Below are 20452 nucleotides of genomic sequence, written 5' to 3'. Positions count from 1 at the left end.
AAAACAACACATTTAGTTGTAATTTTGGAGGCTTTGTGAAAGGGAAATGAGGCTAATTGGAAAGGAGTCACCCCACAGCGTGACTGCACACAGAAAAATTGCATTTTACCCACGATGGATGAATAATGCCATGGCAGCCGTACAGGCTCTTCCCAGAAAAGTCTTTTGGATTTTGGAAGGTTGCATGCTGTTGGTCTGGTATCAGAAATTTCTGAAATCAGATTTCTTGTGATGTTTCAAGCAAGCAGAGTCTGCAGTGAGGCTGCTGTGTGCCGTGAAATGAAGATGCTCCTCTGTCTAATGACAGCTCAGGGGTGTTTGGGGATCAAAAAAACCACAGATTTTAAGGAAGGGACCATAAAGCTCATCTGAGCCATGGGCAGGGACACCTTCCTCTAGACCAGGTTGCTCCAAGCCCTGTCCAACGTAGCCTTGAACATGTCCAGATATCAGTGAGTATTTAAAATCTACTCATATGGGACTCCTCGATAACTGATACAGAAAGATTTTAATTCAGCTTGCATGATTGATTATTATTTAACTGTATGTCTTGACAATTTTGCATGAATGACACTGGAGTCTCCTGTGGCAGACACCCTCCAATCCCACCCTGCAGTTCACATAAGTTCCAGAGCTTGGCTCTTCAACCATTTTTTCAGGGCAGCTTGCTTTAGAACTCAAAAATGAGTTGTGGGAGCATCTTGAATTAGCCCAGGTTTGCAGGCTGCCAAACGCTTGACGTGACAAGGCTGCTATTGACTCATCTGAGAGCTGCACCAGAGCTTTTCCCATCACTGTCCTGTCACAAGTTGATCACAGCTCCATTCCCTGCCCCAGCCTGAGGAGCAGGAGGACAAAGGCTGCCTGGAAAGTTCCCTGGAAGCGCAGCATTGCAGTGTAACTCTAGCCGGGCTTATGCAATTCTTCCCTTTCCTCAAGAGCAGCTGAGTGGTCTGGTATAATTTGATTGTCATGGTTCAGGTCAAGTCATGTCTCAGAGCTTTGGGTTGGCCCAAATGTTTGGAGTTTTCTCTGCAGGAGCCTTCCCACACACAGAGTTATCTCATTTCTTCATCGGCTCTCATCAGGATTTATTTTTCACATGTCCCATCTCTTATCTGTGGTCGTGTTTTTGGAGTGAAGTGTGATCCTGGGTGAGGCAAACACAGACTTCACAGCAACAGTATGAGCTAACACATCTCCTTTTCCATTTTTTTATTTTTTCTTTTTTCCTTTTCTCCCCCTTTTTTGGCTGAATTCCCCTGATGGAGCTGCGTTTCTTCCAACAAGAAGAGAAAAAGGCAGGGTTTGAGGAGTGTGGAAGGGAACTCTTCATTCAGGATGCCAACTGTGGGCAGATTGAGCAATGCCTCCAAGCTCTCCTGCTCCCAGGCTTTCTGCAGCCTCAGATTTAATTGCCCAGCCTGGATTTGTCAGTCTGCTGTGGAGACAGCCAGATCTGGCATTCAGGAGTTTGAGATTCCTGGATTCTGTCAGAAAGCCCAAAAGAATCACCTTGGATGGATTTGGCCCTGATGAACCTTGGAAGTCTCTGAATTTCTCCTCTGGAGCAGGGTGATGATCCTTGGTGGTCAAGCTCCTGCCTTGCCATCCATCCCCCAGGAGCTGCTGGACACCAAGGCTGTCAGAAAGGAGTTGTGCCCACCTGGTTTTGCCAGAAGCTCTTGTTATTCCTGGGATTGGCTCTTCAGCTCTCTCAGAGACGGCCTAAAAGATCCATTTCTAGTGACACTGGGATTTGATTGGGGTTTTCCAGAACCTCGGTGGGAAGGGTTTGGGTCACACCAACCTCAGACCTGTGGCTGGGGGAGTTGGAGCAGTGCTGAACCTGTTGGACCCGCTGGATTTGGGGTGGTTGGGGGAATTTTGGCCCTTGTCAGCACCATAGATGAAACCCTCCCGGACATTGCAATTAAAGGCAGAAAACCTTAATGATTCTGGCTTTCCCAGCGTTTGCAGGCCTGGGAGGGCTCCACAAAGGAGGGAAGTACTGTCAGCAGCAGCATGTCCAGGGTTTTCTTCGGGAAGTTGCAGCTTCCTTCCGCTCATTTAGAGCCCCTGAGTGCCGTGGGGTGACCCTGGGGTGGACAGACGGACAGAGCCCGGCATTCCCCCAGGAATGTGGGATCTGCTGGTTCCTGGCACGGGCTCTCAGAGCCTCCTCTGTCACCAGGGAGAGGGTTTGGGCTTTGAGAGGTCATCACAGCTGCTGGGAGCTCACCTCTCAGCACACAGACATCTGGGCTTGCTGTGATGTCTTTTCCCTCCTCCGGACTCGCGGATGTCACCGGATCCTTGTCCCCTCCTCCTGCACTGAATTGTCTTGGACTCTCAGCTCCCTGATGGATGGGGGAGGTTTTAGCTACACTTACAGCCTTCTTTTTGCTTTTCCATTTTTTTCCATATGTAATGGGGGCAATGAACCTGGCAGTCTTCATGGGGAGTTCAAGAGTCAGGAAAACTTCCCTTGCATAAAACAGGATGAGCTCTTGGAGCCCTGGGCTTGGCAGGGTGACAGCAGCCCCCTCTGAGTGTCCTCTGCCCCTGGGGCTGAGGTTTGGGACCTCTGGGTATTTAACAGGTTACTCCAGAGTCTCTGTTGTTTGTTTTTTTTACTTTAATTTTGTAGTTTTAAATGATTTTTTCATGATCCCATATATATTCTGGTTTCCAGTTCATGAGTTTTATATTGTTAACTGAGAGTCCTGTTCCCTTTGAGAGCCCACAGACCATGATGGGAATTTCCTACGAGGTAACTGGGGGATCTTTGTCCCTCTGAGCCGTGCCAGGGCAATGATCAGTGAAGGTGTGAGGATCAGCAGGACCAGAGCAGGGCTTGGCAGCCTGTCCTGCTCTGCTGCTGGACCCCTGGTGCATTCTCTTGGGCAAGGTGGAAGCTCCTGGTGAGTTTGTGTGGGAATTTTTCATCCCCCCTGAGCTCTGGCTGCTTTTCCTCCCTGGGAAGGACCTTTCCTTGCTTTCTCCCAATCCTCCCAGTGCCCTGCCATGGGTGGATGCTAAATATCCATGGTTGCTTTCCCTCAGGTGCTTTCCTAGGGATAAATGGTGCTTGTGAGTGGATGTGAGAAGGAGAAGCTGTGGAGAGGTCAGCCCTCATCAGTGTTTCAGGCTCATTAATCAGCCTCCCTAAGTGGAATTTGCCCAGCCCTGGAGCACTCAGCAATGGGAATGGCTTTGAAAGGGGGTGGGGGAGAAATAATAGTGCTAAACTGTTTGAGAAATAATTTCATTCTCCACTTCTCAATAGATAAATCTGCTGTCCAACAACCTGAAATTTAATCTGTCCATCTGAAGTAATTGATGAGCTGCGACTTGAATCCAAATGTGAAGGAGAATTCTCTGCAGAGAGGTTTTGTGCTGCCAGAGACAATGGGGCAAAGCTGGGGAGGAACAAAACTGGGGAGGAACAAAGCCACAGGAGATTTGGTGCTGCTGGTGGGAGGAATATGAGCTACACTGGTGCTTTTGAGTGGTTGCTGCTCCCAAAACTGTCCTGGGGAGCCCTGGATGTGGAGGGGAGCTGGATGGGGCAGAGCCATTCGGAGGGATCAGGTACAGGTCACGATTTTCAGTTTTAGATCAGAGAACGGTTTGGGTTTGAAGGGACCTCAAAGACCACCTAATCCCAACCCTTGCCATGTGCTGGCTGCAGCCCTGCAGTTCCCTCTGGGTACCCTTGGACTTGCTTTCCATTCCTGAAGTTGGAGGAAACCAAGGGAGATTTGATGTCCCTCTGCAATATCAGAGCAGCACAGGGGGACTCGGCATGGCTCAGAGACTCATCCTTTGGCTCTCTGCAGAGGTTTGTGCCACGGGACACCTGTTTTCCCCTTGGAAATGATGTGTTTTCTCAAGGAGAGAGCTTCCCTTGCCCGGCTGCAGGGCTGTGACAAGCAGACACTCCCAGCTCCCCGTTGAGGACTCGCTTCTCGCCCGGCGCTTTCGAGCTGTGCCAGCAGCGATGTGAGAGGAGATCTGGCATCGTGGCCAGGAAGTGCTGAAGAAAGTCCCTTTCCTCATTCATCAGCAGAGTTATCTCCCCCAGCAGAGCTCCAGCATTCCTTGCATGCTGCAAGACACATTTCAAGCCCACGGCTTTGGCCACGCTGGGCACGTGGCCGTGTGCCCGGACACCCTGTGTGCCACTGTGTGCTCCCCCACTGCCCAAACCCTTCTCCTAAAGGCCCTTTCCAAAGTGCTGAGAGCTGCTGGATATTCCTGCCCTTCCAGGCAAAATCACCCTCCTCATTTCTTTCCTTTTTTTGTGTTTTATGGCATTTTTAAAGCAGTCTCTCGGAGATTCCCGAACTTTGCACGTCCATCCCAAGTGTGAGGAGCAGGGGCTGCTTTGATGCTCCTCCAGACCCCACCTGGGACCCCTGTTTGGTTGTTGAGCAGCTGCTGCTGCATTCTCCAGCTTTTTGTCCGTCTCTGCCACCACCAAACTTCTCAAGAAAGCGACAGAGTCCCCATTGCTGTGGGATTTGATGGGGTATGGACGTGGCATTTAGGGACATGGCTCATGGCTTGGCAGTGCTGAGTGGATGGTCAGACTCGATCTTAGAGGTCTTTTCCAAACAAAATGGATGTGTTTTTCCATTAACAAAGTGGTTTTGGTGGGTGTCAGAAGTATGTGTGGCCCTCAAGCCTTTAGGGCTGGGATGTGTCTCTAACTCAGGCCGAGCTGCTGGGGTAGTTGGTTCTTTTCTGATGAATTTGCATTGGAAATGGCTCCTGTCTTGTCAGCACAGGTGCTATGAGTTCCCAGTCATTTGGGGACCTCAGGGAGGGGCCTGAAGTGGGGGTGTGAGGAGGAGGAAGGGGCTGAGTCTCCCACACCCTCCCAAAGATTGTTCTCAGAGCTGGAGTTTCCAATTGCAGGAACACTGGACCTGCCCTTCGTGCCCTGGGGTGGCTGTGCATGTCCCTGCTGAGATCCCAATGTCCCTGTGCAAACTGCACTTACCCCAAGAGCCAAATTACCCTTTTCTGACCTCGCCTGGAGGCACCTCACCTTTCTGAGCCTGAGTGGCACAAAAACTGGGCAGCACAGCCCTCTGTATGCACTGTGACCATCTGAGGAGTCTCTAAACTCACTGAATCCAGTAAAAGAGAGAAAATCATGAAAACTTCCTTTTAAACAGGGTGTCCCAGAAGCTGCTGAGGAGCTCCCAGCATGTCCCAGGCATGAGGGATGTTGGCCACCCTGCGTGCAGGAGGGTGGCCCAGGGCTCCCAGTGGGAGTTCAGAGCAGTTTATTCACTTTATGACTCTGCAGAGTGGTTAAAAATAAGTAGAGCTCTTCTGAAACTGGGTGAGTGCAGGTGATGGGGCCCTTCTGCTGCCTCTCTCTAGTGCTGGTTCTTTACAGCCCTCCAAGGGCTGGGGCAGAGCTTCCCTCATCTATTACCTTCAAGGTGTTTGGTTTTACCAGACAAGTTTCTTGCTCTGTTTGGCACAATTCCATCCCAGTTCCAGTCACCTCTTCCCTCTGGCTTTAACTTCCCTCTCTGATGGGCTTTGCAGTGCCCAGGATGTTCTTCCCACCCAGGGATTTGTTCTGTGGCTGTTCCAGAGGCTGGAAATGTTGGTAGCCACGGCAGTTTCTGTGGTCTCAGGTCTCTACCCAGAGCTGAGTATGGTGTGTGTGCCCAGAAGCCATGGCTGGTGGCTCCCAAGGGTGTTTTGGATGCACAAAATTGCATCCAAATGGATTGGGTGGTGGCAGGACTGGGAATTTGTGTTATTTTTGCTCCCTTGTGAGATCTCAGGACCCTGCTCAGCACCAGCCTTGCTCGAAGCAGATAAATGCCACCACTGATTTTGGGCCTGACAGGTGCTGAATGAGCCCCTTGGAGAACATTGATTTTGCTCTTTTTTTCTCCTGTGAAATGTTTGCTTGTCCAAAGGTGTGATTGACTGGTGAATAAAATGGCCTTGGCACACCCCATATTAAATTGGAGCTAATTTTAACATGTGGCTGTTGAGGTAACAGTCTTGAGCCAAGAATTCATCATCTTCCACCAAAAGCGACCTCAAAAACGCCAAAGAAATAAAAAGCACGAGAGGACACTTTGAAATTGGCCACAGGAAGAGTGCCAGGAGTGAGCTGTGCCACCAATACCCACTCTGGGAGTCCCACCTGGACTTGTGGTGCTCGAGGAGTGAGGGTGAAAACCACCTGCAGTTGTCATCCTGAGTGGTGGCTTTTCCTGTGGGCAGCGTGGTGGCCTTGCTGTGCTGCCAGCTCCTCACTGCTGGGGCAGGACTCTGCTTAGTTGTGTTCTTTGGGTTTTACCCCAGGCCTTTTTCAGCAGCTTCTTAAACAGATTATGGCTGTTTTTACCTTGATGTTTGTCACCTGCTGGCACTCAGGGCCTGGCTGGTGGCGTGGTGGCTCTTTGCTGAGGTCACCTGGAGCTGCAGGAAGGCACTGCCACTGTGGCAGGTGCCTTCTCCTCATTTACCTGCTGTGGTGAGGTGGCTTCCACATCTCAATTGGATGAGCAACATCACTTTTGGCCTTTTGTTCCTTCACTGGCACAGGGTGCACGGGGAAGCTGTGGCAGCCCCATCCCTGTAAGTGTCCAGGGCCAGGTTGGACAGGGTTTGGAGCAACATGAGATAGTGGAAGGTGTCCCTGCCCATGGCAGGGGGGTGGAAATGGATAATCCTGAATATCCCTTCCCACCCAAAGCACTGTGTGATCCTGATTTGGGGTGAGCAGGGAGCGCTCAGGATGAGAGGCAGTGCTGCAGAAGGTCAGGGCGGTTCTGCAGAGGGAGTTTGCATCTTGCTGTGTGTAATTGTGGCTGTACCCTGTGCCATTAACTTTCCAAATTGGAGGCTTAAAAGGATTTGAAATAAGCACACGCTGGAACTTTGGAATCAGTGGCACTGCAGTGCAGCAGCACACACAGCCTGGGGTGCAAATTCTTGCAGAGACTCAGGAGATAAAGTTATGAAATAACCCATGTCAGCAACAGAGACTGTAAAGCAATTCCAAAAAAAAAACCCAAAAAACCAACAGAACCCAAACAAAAACCTCCCAGTCTAGACACTTCTATTTACTGCAGTGTTTATATGAGATAGAGGAATGCCCTAGAAAACCAGATTTGTTTTCAATTTTTGCCTCTGGCACGTGCTTGTCTAATGAGAAGGCTGTGATGCAATGGGACTTTCCTGTGCCACCTCCTGTGCTGGCCCTGTGGCTTGGGGGAGAAGGGTAAAAGGTTATTTCTTGCTTTGTGTAGGTGAACCAGCCTGCTGTTACTGAGGTGGTTTTGCTAATCCATGGCTGGAAAACCTCGTGTCTAATCCCCAGAGCAGCGCTAACGAGCTGTGCCTCGTCTGTGGAGATACCACGGCCCCAAAGACTTTGCTTTGATTCTTTTAATTAAAAGAAAATTAAGCTATTTTCTTTTGCTTTGAACCCTGGGTGAAGCTTGCAAGCGGTGTCTTTATGTGGTGTGTGCTTGATGACAGCTTGGGGAGCCAAGATTGTGCCGTGTGACAAAACCAGGCTGAGGAAATCCACCCAAAGGCAGATTGGCTTCTCTGCCTGTTGATCACATGGGGGTGATTCACCCCCTTAACGGATTGATTTCCTTAGGAATCCAACATATTTGTTAGGTATTTGTAAGGAATTGCCTGAAAAAAGTGAAGAGTTGCCTAAAGACACAGCGATAAATGGAAGGTGTTTTGCAGTGAGGATGCAGAAAGAAGGGAAGTTAATTGGCTGGCTCAGCAGATGAAGGATGTAGGTGATGCAGCTGCAAAAATGAAACAGATTTTTATTTTTCTATTCTTTTGCCCCTGTGCTGCCAGGATCTAGACCCTCTGGAGTCCTCAGGCTTCAGAATCACTGATGATTGTGGATAAACAACCTTTTATTGCTATGGCCAAAGACAGGATTTTTTTAAAGAGAAACTTGATGTTGCCTAGCCAGTCAACCTTGCTGGATGACCAGAGGTTTGGGTTGGAAGGGATATTGTAGCTCATCCAGTCTGACCCCTGGGCAAGGACACCTTCCACCATCCCAGGTTGCTCCATGCCACGTCCAGCCTGGCCTTGGACACTTGCAGGGATCCAGGGGCAGCCACAGCTTCTCTGGGCTGTGCCTTCCCACCCTCACAGGGAACAATTCCTTCCCAATATCCCATCTAACCCTGCCCTCTGCCAGTTTGAAGCCATTCCCCCTTGTCCTGTTGCTGTAACTCATGTCCCTTCTGTAGGGAACCAAAGGGGATCATGCTGGAAATGGTTAAATGTTCAACACTGGGCTTCTGTGGAACATCAGCTGAAGTTTATATTTGCCTTTGACCTTGAAAGAGAAACGTCCTGGCTTGAGTTTTGCAGCCCTTCTGCGATGTTACCTTGGGAGAAACTTGTTTTTCAAAGGGGCGTTGTGTTCCTGGTGTGCAGCTGGGAACACAGGAGCCCTTGCAGGGCACCCAGACACCCTCAGAAACAACAAATAAACTCCTGCCTGGATCTGCAGTGCGAGTTTCTCAGTCCCTGCTCACTTGCCTTGCATTTAACTCGGTAAATCTCAGTTATAATTTGTGCCTGTCTCACTTTTCCCCTCCTTTTCTCCTTTTTCTCCCCCAGTTTCTGTGTTTGAAGAACATCCGGACCTTCCTAAAAGTGTGTCACGACAAGTTTGGGTTAAGGAACAGTGACCTCTTTGATCCCTTTGACCTCTTCGATGTGCGGGATTTCGGGAAGGTAAGAGTTACTCCTGAGCTCCTGGGAAGGGATGAGTCTGGCACTGGGGTTTGTGCTCCAGGTTTGGGATGAAAATACAAAGGTTTTGTGGTTTTCTGAGCAGACTCTGAGAATTTGGCACCAGTTCCCTTGTGCTTGTGGTGTATTTAGTGTTCTGCTGTGTCCTCAGTGTATTTAGGGGTTGTTTTAGTATATTTGGGGTCTGATTCTGCTGTGCCCTCAGTGAAGGGTGGACCAAGCCTTCAATTTTTCTGCTTTAGATTAAAAACTCCCTGGGATCAGTCTCTAAATGATGTGACCCGTGTGTTTTTGAGAGGAACCAAACCTTGCACAGGCTCCACACCTCCCTCAGTCCTTCCCCATCCACTGCCACCTCTGCAGAGTAAAGTAACTCTGCTGAATGATTTTTGTGAGTGTCTGTCTGTGGGAGTTTCATGGCAGGGTGAAATGAGTGTCCTGAGCTTCTCAGAAATGTGCTGCTGTAAGTGATGCTTCCACCAAATACCGAACAAGGAAAACTCAGCCTGGCTTTGACGAGTGGCTCTTGTTGTGATCCCCTGGCTTCGACACCAGCTGCATCAGGGCTGATGGATGCAGGGCTCAGGGAAGCCATTACCCAGGACAATTGCTATATGCTTCAGCAGAAAAGGTGATAAAAGATTTATTAAAGCTCTGTATTGTTTTACCTGTTTTGAGCTGCCAGACATAAGCTGCCGGAAGGCATCTTCCCTTCTGATTATCCAAGGAGTAGATTTTCACTGCTGATGGGGATATATTATTTGATATTTATTGCCTAATTTATTTCTGGACCATTATGTGGAATGTGCAATTGCAGTGCCTTGTTTTATGAGATTCTTTTTTTTTTTTTTTGATTTATGGAATACAAGAAGGCAGTTGTTGTTCTGGGAATATGAATGCACAGAAGGAACCTTTTGGGCTGGGGAAGGAACTGCTGCTAATTAAAATGCTGCTTCATCATCACATTGTCTCTTGCTTTGTGCAGTTTCAGATTGCCTCTGATGCCTGTTAATAGGGCCTGGTGTTAAACACTGCCAGAACACATCAGCTGATCAGCACAGTTTGCTTTCCTTCCTGCTCTGCTGAGGGAACTGCTCTTCCCTCCCCCTGTTCACTTTTTGGAGGTGCTTTGTGACTTGGGGAGCTGATTTGCCACTCCCTCTTCCCTCAGGGCTATCTGGTTTTTTTAGGAGACTTGGGAAAGAAATGTGTCATAAACTTCTAAGAGATCCAAATGTATTTTATTGCCTGCATCGTGCTTGTTTTCATGTGCATCGTCATCCTCAACCAACCACAGAAAATGTGGGAAGCGCAGACTCTCTGCACGAAAACCTAATTTATTTATTTTTTATCAGCTTGGTGGAGGTATCAGCTGTCCAGCTCTGCACCACCCTAAATCCCTCTGGAAGCCTGTCAAAACATTGCCATTGTCTTCATCACCTTTCATTCCCACATTATCCTCAGATCTGTGTTCAACAGTGGCAAAGCAAACAAACAGGGAAAAATCTGCTGTTGACCAGAGCTCCTTTTCCGCTTTGAGTCACGGCGAGAGCAAAAGGAGTCTCTAATCCACGTCCCCACTGGCCAAACACAGACTTCACTCACAAAAAATTCTTCCTGGAGCTATTCACTCCTCAGTCCAGTGGTACTTTTTTTTGTTACAGGACACTTACACCACGTAGGAGGCGTTTCTGATGGGACAGAGTAACAGGCGAGCGTTTAATTGCAGGGGGGCTTTGGTGGAGTGGTGTTGGGTGTTTCCTTCCTGGATGCCACTGGGAGAATTATTCCTCTCCCCCAAACCAAAAGGCCACTGGGACAGCAATTACCAGCAGCTTTTGGGATTGCTGGAGTGTAATTACTGAGGAAAAAGGCAGGGACTTGGTGCCAACCTCTGCGTAAAGGGCTTTGAATCTTCGGGGTTTTTTAGTGTTAGAAAACCACTGGTGTTTTAAAAGAGGATGAAAAATAAGATCCCTCAGTCTTGCCTCGCTCAGTTGTCATTTTGAGAGTGATTTCCATGTCTCCATCACTCCTTTTGGCTCCTGAGACTTCTGCAAGGAGGAGCTGCCGTGGGAGCAGTGGAGCCCCTTCCAATGGAGCAGCTCTGCCTGGGGGCTCCTCAGGTCCAGGTTTACTCCTGGGTTTGCTTTTTCCTTGAGTTTTAAGCTTGGGAAGGCACTTTTTGCTGTCAGCAGGGTGACAGCTGGTGAAATGGGACCGTGAACCATGTGGGCTTCTCCAGCCAGAATCCCAGTGGAGCTGGGAAGCTCCAGCTCTGCGGGATGTTGGGAATGGGCGCGCTCAGGCTCCTGCCCAATGGATGCATCACATTCCCTGTGATCTGCAGCATCTCCCAGCTCCCCAGGACAGCCCAAAGGCCATTTCCAATTGCTCATGGCCAGCTGGAATTGCTCACAGCCAGCCCTTTTCCCCCCATGTCCAGTTGCTAAGCAGTCCTGCTCTGGTGGGGGCTGTGCTGTGTTTTGTGACAGAGTGATCTGAGATGCTGGTGTCTGTATTTCTACCCATGCCCTTTCAAAAAATGTACTTATATTAATTATTTTTGAAAATTTGATCCCTTTAAAGTGGCTCAGAGCTCTCCATAAATCACCAGTGGCATCTGCAAAAGTGTTTTCTCCCTGGCTGCAGGATGCAGGAGTAAAACCCCAGTTAATATTACCTCATCCCTAATTAGGGTTGGATTCTGCAGGCTTGCTGTGCCCAGTCTCTGTTAGTACAGCCTGGCTCTTCAAAAAGAAATAAAATAAAAAGCTGGTGCTCATGTAGTGTGTGTTGTTACACATTTAGTAGCGGTGATGGTATAAAATCAAACTCTTATTGGACTTGCTAATTTATTGGCACCAACTGTAATGACATAAAATGTACATAAATATGGATTAAACTCTTTATTACTCTATTAGTCAGCGTGATGGTAGCCAGGTTCATTAAAAGGAGTTACTCATTTTAAATAACTTGCAGTAATGTACAATTTTTTTTTTAAGAAATATAGTTCAAATATTCATAAACCTGTGGAGCGTGCCATTTATTACCCTCCCGCTCCTCTCTGCTCTCCTGACATGGATTTAATCATCCTGAATTCCTTTTGAAGTTCCTGCTCTGTTTGAAAAACCCTTTTTTTTTTTTTTTCAAGATAAGGGTCTTCCCTCCCCTGCCCCACAGATCTGAAACGATGCTGATCTAAAAATGAAAAAGGGAAGCAATTCACAGGTCAGCTGAAAGAGGAGGAGATGCTGGTACCGAAATTAAAGTCATGTTTTCCACTCTGGTTCTGGTCCAGAGGATAGGGAGAGAGAGCTGCACCCACCTCGCAGCTGGAGCAGGGTTTGGAGCAGGGTCTGGATCGATTCTTCCTCTCAGCTGAACCCACCCAGATTTTTGCTGGTGTATGGCTGGGGCAGGGCTCAAACGAGGTTTATTTTGTGTGGCTGAAGTGCCAGGGAGGGGGTGTGGGTGTGGGGAGGTGGCCCCGAGCCTGGCACGCTCCAGTGCCTGTGCCAAGAGCTGCCTTGGAATCACTGAAATCACAGTGGAAGACAAGAGTGTCCTTTGTAAATCTGGGGTAACTGCTTCAAGTATAAAGGTGTCCCCTTCCTCCTGCTGATGGGCTGGTGTGGAAAGCTCTGGGGAAAAGCTCCTGGAAAGCTCTGGGGGGATCCAGGCTGTCCTCACTGAATTCTGTTTGTCCCCAACACTGTGGCTGGAGAGTTTTCCAAGTGCAGGATTCCCCCTTGCCATCCTTTGGGATGGGTTGGGATAGCTCTGGAGGGGCTCAGCTGCCACAGTCCCCCCATCCCTTTCTGTCACACCCCACCCTGCTGACACAGAGTCAGAAAACTCCGTTTTTCTGCTCACTTTCAGACAGGAGGGTGGGGAGCATTGTCTGAATTATTTAAGGGATTCATAACCGAGAGTTGGTTGGTGTTTCTGTTTCTCTGCTGAGAATTCCCCTCCCTCCAGCATCTCCAACGCCATGTAGGAGCCACTAGCCCTGCAGCAGTATTTTTAAGGGTAGTTTTTAACACAGTCTGGGCAGAGAAAGGGAGAGATTTATATGAATTAATATAGAAAGGTGGAAGCTGCAAGGATTCTGAATATACGGCTGCAGTAACACAGCAAACCCAGTGCCAGCTCTGACCTGCTGCTGGTGGGAGCATCTCTTCTCTCATTTTGACTTTCAGGGTTTTTTCCTGACCTCCTGGAGCCAAGAACATATTAAAAGCAGTGTGTTTTCTCTCTGCATGAAGCAATAACGTCTGGGAGAGAAGAGCAGCGCTTGGCAGCCCAGCTGGGTGTCCCATCCCAGCCCTGGCCCTTATTTTCACAAATCCTGGATGGGAGTTCCCGTGTTGTGTCCTGCTGTGCCAGCTCCTCAGATGGCTCTGTGGCACTGGCTGCTTGCCCAGGGGGATCCTGTGGCAGTGGGAGCATCGCTGTGTCACCAGGGCGGGTGGGGAGGGAAGTGAGGAGAACTCTCCAAAAGAAGGGCGTGGATGTTTTATATTTTTTATTTTTTATTTTTTATTTTTTAAATTCCCGAGGGAGCAGTAGAGTAACCGGCCTGCCATGAGATTTTTGTGTCATTGCATGGAAGAAACCCACTTAACTCCTTGCCTGCCCAGTGCTTGCTGACACTTTATCCCCACCAAAGAAAGAGCCCGCTGTTCCCATACCAGGGATTTTCCCAGAGCCTTTGGGACTGTTCTTCCTGCCTGAGGGAGAATCCCCAGCTCTGGGAAGTGCTGGAGAACACGGGGAAGGCAGCCCTGGATGCCTGTGCAGGGCTATGAGTGCAGAAGTTGATGATTAACTGCCCATTGCAGGAGCTGTGGGTGGTGTTTAATGACCTTGCTGGAGTTGTTCCCGAGGTTTGGACATTGGGATGGAAGCTCCAAGTGGCAAAAGCAGACTGGAGCAGCACGGCTTGGGTTTGTTCTTCCCTCCCTTTGCCAGCTGGAGGGTTCATTTGGGCTTGGGAGCTCATGGTTTAGAATTGGGGTGCTGCAGGTGCAGTGTCTGCAGAAACCCTGATGCTGGACTTCCCCAAAACACAAGCACAGAATTAAAGATTTTTTGGGCCAGTCAAGCCTGAACCATGAATGCCTTTGGCTGTGCCAGGACCATTCTGGGGTGATGTTTACTGTGAGGGATGTGGTGCTGCAGCCACACCTCCAGAAATGGACACTTTTAGACTCCAAATCCTGATAATTATTCCCTACTCTGAGTTTAGCCCTGGCAGAAACTGGATTTTGCCACTTGCTGGGGGCAGTTGGTGCTGATGGGGCTGTGCTGGGGTATTTTGGGGTGTTCAGGGCTTCAGAAGCAGCACCACAGCCTCAAATCCTGCTTAGGCAACACACTGCTGATAAAAGCCAGTTAATCTTTCACTGCACCCCGAGGGCAGAACCTCTGTGACACTCCTGGGCTGTGCCCATGGAGCTGAGCCACCAACCTGTGGTGTCACCTCCAGGGCCCAACACGAGAGTGGTCATGCTGGAGCAGATGGAAATGCCACAATCCAGCAGCTGGTGGTCCTCTGGGATTCCCTGCAGGAACAGCTTTTAGCTGTGGCAAATTCTCTGCTTTTCCCCCTTCCTTTCTCCCCTGCTTAAAGCTCCAGACTGTTTATAGATGTGCAGATTCTCAATGCAACTGGAAGAGCCAGGAATGTTCATTCTGGGAAGTTTTGCCTTTTTTTTTTTTTCCTTTTTTTTTCCCCCTCACCGTTTCTTGGCTGTTTTCCCCAGTATTTTTCCAAGGGGTCACACTAAGGGATGTTATGTTTCACATCAAACAAGTGTGGGCAGGCTCTTTTGCAGCTCTCACAGTCCTGATGGGAGCACTCTGCAGCTGGGCCTGGGGCAGTGATGGAAGTGTTTTGGAATTCAAAGTATTGATCAGGACATGGATGAATGCATATCCTTAATGTGTATGAAATTGATTTCCTTGTACCTTCTTGATTTGTCTGAGTTCTCCTATTGTTAAATTTAGACAAGATCAGGGAGAGAAGGATCTTTTTTACTTTGGAATAAAAACTGTTCAGTGTTGAAACACCTACAAGTGTGTCTCCAAAAAGTGGGGAGGAGAGATGCCTGGCTTTTATGGGGTGATCCAACAATTTCTGGCTATTGTGTGGTTTCATTTGAGCCTCCTTGATTATGTCATGGGGTTTTTGAGGCTTAATGACACAGTGAACATCACTGTGGGTGCAAGATGCCGACAGGCAAAGCCTTTTTGTGCCTTGGTGCTGTGAGTGAACCTCTCATCACTTGAGTTTAACTGTTCAGCATCATGTGCTCTGGGAAAGGGAGGAAATCCATCCTGGCTAATATCACTTGAGGGACTCTTGGAATAAAAGGAATTTTTGATTATGTAACAAGCTCTTCTATTTCTTCATTAAAACCCTCAGCATCTGATGATGAGACTGTCCCAAGCTCAAATAATACAAATAACAATTAACATTTCTAGAAACAAATTAACACATGGGTGTAAATGTGGTTTAGTAAAAAGTGAAACTACCAGGCTGAAAGTTCTGGCGTGGCTGAACTCCACAATCCCCAGTGCTTAGAGCACAGCATCTGACCTATGAAATGGGTAGAAAAAGTGAGGGAGAAGAAGCTTCTGTAGGAAATTGTGAATTTTCTTGGGGCAGAGATGAGTTGGTGCGAGTTAATACATTGAAATATCACAGCTGAACACAAACATCCTGATGCCAGGAGGAGCCTGGGCATCCCATACCCTGTGCCCAGGATTTGGGTGCTCTGGGGGAGATGGGCTGTGGCTGGTGAGGCTGGGCTCTGCCATGCTCCTGCCAGATCCATATTTTACCTTGGAAAATCACTCCTTGGAAGGGAAATGTTCATGTTTCGCAGTAAATAAGCAGTGCAGACATAAATGTGTTGAAACCTGTGTCAGCAGAGCGGGGGCTTGGTGAGGTTTGCTGTTTTCACCCTGACTTCTCCTCTGGGTCTCCTGTGCTGGGAGAGACTTCAGGGTGTTGAGAGCGTGCTAGGCAGGGACAGCTTTAGAAACCAGGGATGGTGGGGAGGCTCCTCAGCTCCCTCCCACACTTCTTCATGGGGGAAAACTAAAGGGGAAAGAAAAAACCATCTTGGACTATTTTGTTCCGCTGGCTGTCAGAATGGGCTGCTTGTTTGTTCTTGGAGGGCTTCCAGATATGGGATTTTTTTTTTTTTCCCCTCCTGCTTTTTCCTTCAGAAATTAAGTATTTCTTCAAGAACTCCTTGTAGGTTTTGTGATTCCTCCCACTTGCCCACTGCAGGATGGGTGTGGACACTGGGGTGCACTCACAGGAGGGGTGGAGAGGATGGTGAGGGTAGAAAGGGTGGAAAATTCCAGGACTATCCTGGAGCTGCAGGGTATTGGGGTGGTCTCTCTGTGCACATGAGGAGCCAGGTGATAACACAGAATCCCAGGGCTGGTCAGGAGCAATTTGCTGTGAGCAGGTTTGGAAAAGCTTCTCCCTAAACATCCCAGGGAAGCTGGAATGAGCAAGACACCTGCAAGGGTATCTTAAATATCAATTTCCCCTTGTTTTCCAGCTTTTCCTTGCCTGGTTCCAAACCAGGGAAGTGATGGTTGGACATCCTCTCCTATCTGGAGCAGGACAACATCCCTGGCTCACCCTTCGTGCTCCACTTAATGAGCCTGAGATGGTGATGCTGCAGAAAATTCACTTACACCCTCAATGTTAATGGTGTGTGAGCCAGAGTCCCCCTCTTCCACATCATTCTCCTCCTGCTCGTTAGGGGTTAGAGCCTAATCACGGGAGCAGGACATAATGCAGCCTGGGCCAAGCTAATGATGTGGGCACTGCACATTGTGGTGTTTGTCAGGAATTCTTATTCCTTCCTCCAGGCCTCTCTTGGTTGTAATTTTAGGAATTTCTGAGCCAGCATGGGCTTGACTGATGTTTGCAGTCACTCCTTGTAATGAGTGAGGCTTGTGTGGGAGCGGCTGAGGGAGCTGTGGTGGGGATTTCACCTCCCTGCCTGACAGATGGTGGGGATTTCACAGCCTGGGACCGAAGCTTTTGGGGAAAAAAGTGGTTAAAAATACCCTGGGAATGAGCAATGCTCAAACGGGCTGGAAGTAACGTGGCACTTGGAGGCAGCGCTGAGCGTTTCCTCCTGGAGATTCCCATCCTAATCCTGGGGCAAAGCTTCATTTTCTGGGCATTATCTTGATGCCAGGCAGTGGTGAGAAGCAGTGGCAGTGCCCTGAGCTGCTGCTATCCCACATCTGGTGGCAGCAGGGACACAGCTCCAGGGCTGCTGTGCATTCCTGGGAGATGGGGTGGATGTCACCCCCACACAAGTTCCCATGCAGGTGAAATCTCTTGATTTTGTGCATCTGATTTAAAATGTAATTTAAAATGTGCACATATCTGCAGGGAAGGGATAAAAAAGTGGAGCTTTATGGAGTTTCCTCAAGGAAGAAGAGCAAAGAAATTTTCTTCCCCTTACACAGACTTTACACAGACCTTTCAGAGTGCACTGAGGATAGAAGTGGGAGGATTTTGAGTGCAGGCTCAGGGTGTGATCTCAGGGATGTCCCTGTGACACACTCTGTCAATGACAAAACAAGTGGAGATGGTGCTGGGGGACTGATTGAAATAAGTGCTTGGGGAGCCAGGGTGTGAGACAGAGCTCCCCTGCCTGTACCTGAGCCTGATGGAGCGCAGCAGCTCTCTGTCGGGAGAGAGAAACTCGCTCTTCCAAGCCAATGGACTGCAAAGATTACTGAAAATAAATGGAATACGTTTCTTTCATGTGGAAATAGTGCTGCAGTCCCTGTACAGAGAGATTTATCAAAGGGACCTCTGTGCTCCAGCAGTGGGGCTGAGATCACAGCTCGCTGCAGATGTGAGTTGAACTGACTGAGTCCCACTTTCCACAGCTCTGAGTAACCATTGTGCAGTGTCCTGAACCCCACACACCAGCCCTGCTCCCAGGCTGGCCTCACACAAGGCCAGAACTTGCACAGCAAATAAGTTTTTATTTAAAAATGAATTTTCTGGCCCCTGGAAATCCCCCAGTGAAGCTGGCTGTGTGGGCTCTGCACTGGGAACTCCAGTGTGGGATGCTGGAGGGCAAACAGAGCCCTCCAGTTCCCTGGAGAGGATGCTCCAGTGGCCATGGAGGTGTTGGAGATGGATCCACCAGCATTTGCCTGGTTTTGTTTCCTTTTTCAGCTGGGATGTTCCATCCTGTTATAACAGAGATGATTTTATGTATATTCAGATGATGCAACAGTTTGGGGTGTTGTGATTTTTGTAGATGTAGATGACAGCTCTTTTGTGAGAATCTGGTACTTTGGGACTGAGTGCTCAATGGGATTAGACTTCTGTGTCTGTTTCTTCATTAAAAGAATAGTGATTTATTCTTCATAAAAGATATTTATTACGCACTGGGAGTGTCTGGAGCAGGACCTCGAATGTGTTTGCCTGGAACCAGAAAAACAGAAAAACCCCGCTGACCTTGATGAGGTACTGAAGGCAGCTGGGTCTGGCTCATCAGCCCCATATTTGATCTCAAAATAACAAGTTTCATTTAAAAACACTCCTGCACAGAAAAATGGAGATCTGGGAAGTGGAGAAGGTCTTGGTTGAGGTCCAGCCTGCAGGAATGCTGTGAAGGACTCTTGCTTTGGGGCCTCACTTGACTCCTGGTGTTTGCTCAGCCCCTTTCCTCCGCCAGCCAAGTCCCCCTGGGAGCTCTGCTGCCTGCCCTCCCCCTCACCCTTCTTTTTATTTTTATTTTTTTTTTCATAATATTGTTCTAATTACTGGAGTGTGAAGAATTGACTCTTAAAATGCCTCTTGGCAAATTCCATTTATGCATTGATGAAATGTCGAGCCCATCCTACGATTGCGACTTCCCCGCCCATCCCAGCCAAACTGGGACGCTTGTTCCACTGGCTGGGGATCCTAAAAGCCAACAGGAGATGGAAGGGGGAAAGGAAAATGAGATCTGGGGGAGGGAAAAGGGTTGACACTGGTTTGCTGGCATCCTGCTGGGCTGTGTTTTCACAGGGCTGTTTCTCCCCGGGGAGCTGCCAGATGTGATTTTTTTGGGACAGGCTGGGAAAGCTGTGGGTGCAAAGCTCTGAGAAGAAACTCAGGAAAGGGGTCTGCAAGAAAGCTGTGGGGCTGCAAGAAATTTTGGGGATGTCCAGCCCTGAACCCTGCAGAGAACAGGGTTTTTTGTAGTAGTTTTTTGTGGACATGTCCTTTGCCTTCTCACCCTTAAGGAAGGGACTTCCTGACTCTTCTGGACCTTCTGCTCTCTGGCTGGAGCATGGACTTGCAGAGAATTCAGGGGCTGTGGTTTAGGTACTTTCAAAGTGAATTATTTTAAAACCAGCACTATTATAAAGCTGTTTCTGGAGGTTTTGTTTTGTTGGTTTTTTTTTCAAGTGAGAAAGGAGCACTTGTGCAATACTTCAGGCTTTTTCTGCATTTCCAAGGGCATAAAAACTCAGTTAATGAGTAATTGCAAGGTTTGCAGGACTGAAGAAAAATGCCAGGGAGGAGGTTTTGTTCATAATGTTGGAGACTGGGCAGCTTTGGACTGGGTCCTGACTGCAGAGCACTTGTGGTGGATCCACCAGGCAGCCTCATGCAGGAAAATTACAGATTGCTCCTGTCTGGGTCCCCCTCACCCCTCAGTTTGCAGGCTGGGAGCTGGAGATGGGAGCAGGGATGGGAGGGAGAGGTGCTTTTCCCTCTGGATGCACAAAGGACAGGGCTGGCCTGAAGCACAGCAGGTTTGTCTCTGTGAAATCTCCTCCTTTATCAGGAATCCCTGCAGGAATCCTCCTTGAAGGGTGGATTGTGAACTGCAGAGGCATTTGGCTGGATCCCAGTTGATTTGAGCAGGGAGCTCAAACTCATCCCCTTGACTCTGCTCTGTGTGGGACAGGGTCTAGTGGCCAGGGGAGGGGACAATTGTGTGATGCCATCCATATCCTCTGTGTCCCTCACTGGGGGCCCTGACAGAGAGGTGCACCAGCCTCTGTCTCCCATGGGGCATGTGCTGGGGGCACCTCTCCCACCTCCCCAGCTGATTTGGGACATTAAAGGGTTTCACTGTCCCTTGCAGGAGCGCTGGGCACACCCCCTGCCTTGCTCTGGTAGTGATGGGCTTGGCAGTGCTGAGTTAATGGTTGGGCTGGATGATCTCGGAGGTCTTTTCCAAGCTCAGTGATTCCATGGACCTGTGATTTTAATGTGCCTCTCCTTGCTCAATGGCTCACAGAAGAGCAGTTATCCTTCAGAGATAACTGAACCTTCACCACCTCATCCCCCTGCTCTGGCAGCTCATCAGTTCTCACCTGGATGAGGGGGAGAGTTTAAAAAGCAAGGGAGGGTTCAGAGCAGGAGCCCTGGATGGAGGGAAGGAGAGACTGACCAGGGCAGGGATGTGGCCAGGGATGCTCAGCTTTGGGATTTGTGTTTTCACAGTGCCAGGGACCTTCAAAATGCAGGGAAAAGGCAGTGCTGGAGAACCTGGAAGCAGCTAAAATGCGATGCAGCCACTTGGGCTGGCAGGTGATGCTGGAGAAAGCTTTCTGGAAGCAGAGCTCTGTGCTGGGAGCTGTTCATTCTGTGAAGGCTCATCAT

At 49.0% G+C, this 20452-nt stretch overlaps 1 protein-coding gene across 1 annotated transcript in view; it reads left to right on the top strand.

Annotated features, from left to right (window-relative positions):
- Positions 1 to 20452, top strand: part of VAV2 (vav guanine nucleotide exchange factor 2) — a 122799-nt gene that overhangs the window by 20123 nt on the left and 82224 nt on the right. Inside the window, exon 2 of the mRNA XM_086858837.1 lies at positions 8653 to 8769. Within this exon, the coding sequence (XP_086714963.1) occupies positions 8653 to 8769 (117 nt within the window). The remainder of the gene's footprint in view (positions 1 to 8652; positions 8770 to 20452) is intronic.

This window comes from Cyanistes caeruleus, chromosome 20 (genome assembly GCF_971803275.1).
Source record: "Cyanistes caeruleus chromosome 20, bCyaCae1.hap1.1, whole genome shotgun sequence".
Lineage (NCBI taxonomy): Eukaryota > Metazoa > Chordata > Aves > Passeriformes > Paridae > Cyanistes > Cyanistes caeruleus.
The sequence above is the reverse complement of the archived record's forward strand: the minus strand, read 5'-3'. Positions and strand labels throughout refer to the sequence as shown.